General features: G+C 45.6%; 1 protein-coding gene across 1 annotated transcript in view; it reads right to left on the bottom strand.

Moving 5' to 3' along the window:
- Window positions 1-254: 254 nt before the first annotated feature.
- Window positions 255-5,249, bottom strand: part of dip2bb (disco-interacting protein 2 homolog Bb) — a 60,397-nt gene continuing 55,402 nt past the window's right edge. Inside the window, exons 38-39 of the mRNA XM_063215055.1 lie at window positions 4,957-5,080; window positions 255-4,419 (exon numbers count right to left, since the gene is read on the bottom strand). Of these exons, the coding sequence (XP_063071125.1) occupies window positions 4,167-4,419; window positions 4,957-5,080 (377 nt within the window). The 3' untranslated portion in view covers window positions 255-4,166. The remainder of the gene's footprint in view (window positions 4,420-4,956; window positions 5,081-5,249) is intronic.

The raw sequence follows: 5,249 nt of genomic DNA, 5'->3' as shown, positions 1-5,249 counted from the left end.
TAAACAATTTGTTTTAATCACAAGTGGAAACTGTGTGCCCTGAAGTAAGCACGCACACACACATGCACACACCACACACGCACAAACATACACACAACAAACATACGCACACACGCACACATGCACACATGCACGCACGCACACACACACACACACACACAGACTGGATGGAGTAGTTCGCCCCAAAGTAAACACACACCCACACGAGCAGGATGGAGCAATGCACCCCAAAGGAAAACACCAAGACACAGCCCTCACCCTGGACGTCGCCCTTTAATTCACTTCTATTCATCAGTCGCTTCACTTTCACTTTCACTTTCTCTCAGCTCTCCTCAGTTACATATCCGGTCCTACACGTCTAGTGTAAATACATAAGTACATTTCACAATGACCATGCACAAAGATGTATTGCTTGAAACTAATATTTTTGAAACAATATTTTGTGCATAACATTACTGTTAAAAACAGCAGTTACATGAGCTTAGGAGAAATATGAGAGAAATATGAGAAAAATAAGTGATTCGTTTAAATGTGTACAAACAGAAGAGGTGGTGTTAGTGTTCCTGTTGGAATGTCCATAGTGTGGCTTAGAACAGCACATGGCTTTTTGACTTGTCAAACAGTAGAAATCCTTCATGAAAAAAAAAACAAAAATGTCTGACACTGTCATTGCGAAGCAGGGATGCACCGATTCCTCTTTTTAAAAAAGTTCTTTTCTTGCAGAACGTTGTGTTTGCACGTGCATGTTTCTGTGTCTGTATTATGTTAGTGTAGGAAAAGAGGTTTTCATATTTTTGTTCTATATACAGCTCAATTACATTCATTACAACATATACATGAATATACAATAATGCATCACTACTGAATATTAAGGACTCACACGAAAAACAAAAGTGCAGATCATATGTGGTAGGTAGGTAGGGGCTGATACAGGTCACCATGGAAACGATATTTCAAAAAGGTCTTTACAATGATAACGCCACCATGGTGCCAACCAAAATGAAGAAACGGGTCCACTGAGATGACATCACCAGATACTGAGGGGCCAATCAAATTACAGGGGTTCACTATGTAGGTCCTACGATAGTTACAATTGAGGACGGACTTCTCTAAGCTCATCTGAACCTCATACTGGCCGATAGAGGTCCAGATTGTGACTGGTAGTGGTCCAATATGTCTCAAACTGTAGTGCAGTGTGTACTACAGGCTCTACTATGTACTGTACACTAGGACTTGATCGGTGCATCCCTGTAGTTGAGGCTTTAGGACCCCTTTGAGGACGGGTGTCGGGTGTCGCCTGCCCTTGCTTGTGAGTGAACTGGCCCATCCGTGCCACTCAGAGCAGGGATGAGCTCTGCATCTGGTGGGGGGGGAGTCACATAGATATGAACACTAGCTGCTGTTTTCAGCCTTTTGGCGTGGCCAAACCCTGGGTGCCACCATCTTAGGGCAGTAATGAACATCTATGACATCAGCCATTCGTTCCAATACGAGGAATTAGTCAGCACAATATCCAGGGTACATTCCATGATCTAAACTCCCGTCCTCCCTTGTGCTTGTGGCCTTGTGATGTCATTGACGATAGAAATTTAATTCAATATCTCGCACAAGTGCAATTTAGGGCATATTTCCCTCACGATTTGCAACCGTGATGTTGAATGGGGAAATGTCCCCCAAATGTAATTGTGCCTAGGGCTGACAGTGGAGAATTGTTTTTCCCCACGGAGGTGGGACGTCAACGAAGCGCGAGTCCACAAGTGCAAGTTGTGCACGGGAGTTTGGTTAATGGAGTGTGCCCCTAGTGTTCATATCTATGGGGGAGTCAGGGACGGATGAGTACCTGAATCAGCTTCAGTTCGGCCAGTCTAGTGCCTCGGCAGACTGAGGTGCGTGTAAACATTAGCGCATTAGCGATAGCCTTCACATCAGAGAGAGGTGAGATCTGCGAAGGCTGTGCAATGACTGGAAAGGTTTTTAAAAAAATACCAAAACTAAAAACCTAATCCTCCCCTTTGGTTAACATGCCAGCCAATTTGAATATAAAATGGTCACTGTTGCAGCATTGCTGTATGGTACTGTGCATAATGCGCATTAGGAATACAGAATAAAATCCCCACAACGTCCATTTTGCAACTAGTTTAACATCATGTTTCAGTCCTCAGAATTTCAGCAGGTTGTTTTAAGCAAAACAATACAAAAAATATAAAATAACTGACAAAGCGCTGAGGCCAAACATTGAACTAAATAAAAACAACTGCTTTCCAAAATGGACAGTGCGGTGTGTTAATTCTGAATTTTGATCTCTGTTCTTACTCAACACACCTGCAGAGGAGTGCAAGTGATCTATTTCCTTCACATTATTCGAAATGAGTGGTTAAATCCTGATGCTCAGTCACCCTGGGAAAGAAATCTGCATCAGCCAATGTTGCTGCTCTCTGAAGGTTGAGTGGCCCAAAACATCATCATTAAAAATAAAAAAAGAGGGAGCAACATTGCCTGTTCAATGCAGACGTTTCCCCTTTCTGTATATATTCACATTATCTTTCCCGACTGTAGCCTGGTTCTCACCGACGGCGCGTGTGTGTAGCTCTGGAGCCCCCTGGTGGAGCGGAGCTACACACATGCACCGTCGGTGAGAACCAGGCTATCCCAGTTGCATCCTCGGCAGAAAACACCTACTGATGCCCAGGGGGGTATTCCAAGAACATGCTTAAGTGATAAAGCTGGTTGAATTAACCTACAGTGGTAAACCTGGTAATAAATAACCCACATGTGTCGTTTAGTTAAGAAAACAAGGGCGCCAGGCTCTTCTATTAGATGATTTACCACTACCTCAAGGTTAACGTAACCTGCTTCACTACAGTACCAGGTTTTTGGAATACCCAGGTCCCACCTGACGAAGCAAATCAACACGTTGCAAAAACCTACCCACACAGTCAGCAACCTGAGAGACGACTCACTAACTAACTGCCTGCGTAGTTTACAAAACAACAGACAGCATATAAATTCAAACACACATAATGTATGGTTTTTAAAAAAAGCTAATTGGCATTGTGATAATTTGGCAAATGCGCCCCCACAACGCTGACATGCGAATTGGGGGGAGAATGTGAAGGAGTAAACCAACCCATGGAGCACCTACACAGTCAACTGCACAGTGTTAATTCAACACTTAAAGTAGTGTCCCTTAACAGGGGCTCTACAACTGCCTTTCTTCTGTGTGTGTTGGGGTGGGGGGTGGTTTGTTTGGTGTGGTACATGATTGGGTGATGGGGGTGCATTGTCATTATGATGTGGTCAGAGGGGCATTTGTTAAAAAAAGGGGGAGTACCGACGTCTGACAGAGTACCACCATCTGACTACTAGTGTTGGTGCTTCTCTCTAAGTATTGAATTAATGCTGCAAGATGTACTGTGCTGTACTCCCAGCCCATGTTGCAAAGTTGCACTGTCGAGATGCATAGTTAGACTGCAAGGCAAGGTTGGAATGTGCCTGTGTGCTGGTTAAGCGTTCCATGACCTTTAAACGACCATTGAGTATTTCCTGTATTCATGAGTAATCAATACAATTTTAAACATACACTTTCACTTACACTCACTTAGGACACTTTTTTTTCGTTCAGATTTCCTCTTTGTTCGTTACTCTGAGAAAAATAAACTTCATCTTTTACAAGTCTTGTCACTTCTTACGTTATATACGAGTAGGACAGACTGGACTTATCTATTTTTTTTTTTCGTCCAGAAAGAGATGACCTCACAAACAAACACAGGCTAGATTCTTGTGCCATTTCATAATCCTCCTCCACTCACTCTCCTCTATGTTAGCCATAGTGCGTCATTCGTGAGATCTCCTCTTCTCTTTCTGTCCGGTACGTTCTTTTATTCCCCTCTGCGAATGAGGAGTTTCACTTCACATCTTACACTGTGACGGCGGGAGGGAGGGTGATTGTTTTCCCCCTGCCTGCAGATGTGGGAGGCATATTCATTGTTTTATAACCGTGTGGGGAAGGAAGGACCATTCTCCATTGTCCTGTCACTGCATTGGCTGACCTCAGGTTTCCCTCACCCCAGCTTCCTCCTTGATGTAGATGTCTGTGTCTGTGTGCGTGTCCAAACAGCGCCCCCCAATGTTTGGGAGGCCAGCTGGCTATCCTGCGGTGATGCTGCTCACATGTTGTAGGCCACGTAGATGGGATCCAGCTGGTCGGCTAGGAAGGAGTCGCGCAGGTGCATGCGCTGCTTCTCGCCGCGCGAGTTGATGGGGATGACACCGGGGTCCACCACCACCACCACGCCCACGATCAGGTGGTGCTCCTCCAGCACCACGCTCGTCACCACGGGAACCAGGTCCAGCGCGTCTTGCTCCGACCCGCACAGCTCCGACACCACCACCAGCAGGTTGGTCCACGTGAACACCGCACTGTACACACACGCAAACATGCACACAGGTGCACGCCCACACACACGCGCGCGCGCACACACACACACACACACACACACACACACACACACACACACACACACACACACACACACACACACACACACACACACACACACACACACACACACACACACACACACACCCCAGACACACACTGTAGGTGAGCATTTTTGTTCTTTTGTGTTGAATAATAACTGGTTGTGCATTTGTTAGCTCCTGAAGGGCAGTTTCCATGAGGTTGGGCATGGAAGCTGTTTGGATGGAAGATGTGAGCATTTTTGAGGAAATAAGCAATGCATTCAGTCTATGCCATGCAGACAAATAAAGTGGAGCTGTGTCCTCCTGATGGAAAATCTTCGATCCACCCATTTATGTAGTGTATTTCATACAACAATGAACGGTGTACACCCACACTAACACACTAACACACACACACACACACACACACACACACACACACACACACACACACACACACACACACACACACACACACACACACACACACAGTACCTCTCTGCGATGCTGCGGTGTGCGCGTGACACGCTGGTCTCGATGTCGATGGGGTGATACCTAAGGCCCCTCAGCTCCAGAGTCTCGTCCAGGGAGCCCACCACAAACAGGGCATCATGAGGACCTGAAGACAGGGCAGAGGGCACAATTATCTTTAACTCATAAGACTTATTAGAGTCCACCACAAACAGGGCATCATGGGGACCTGAAGATAGGGCAGAGGGCACAATTCTATATATAACCTTTTTCAACAGACTCAGGGTCCAGATTATTTACAAGACAAAAATATACAT

Source organism: Engraulis encrasicolus, chromosome 14, assembly GCF_034702125.1.
Source record: "Engraulis encrasicolus isolate BLACKSEA-1 chromosome 14, IST_EnEncr_1.0, whole genome shotgun sequence".
NCBI classification, from domain to species: Eukaryota; Metazoa; Chordata; class Actinopteri; order Clupeiformes; family Engraulidae; genus Engraulis; species Engraulis encrasicolus.
The sequence above is the reverse complement of the archived record's forward strand: the minus strand, read 5'-3'. Positions and strand labels throughout refer to the sequence as shown.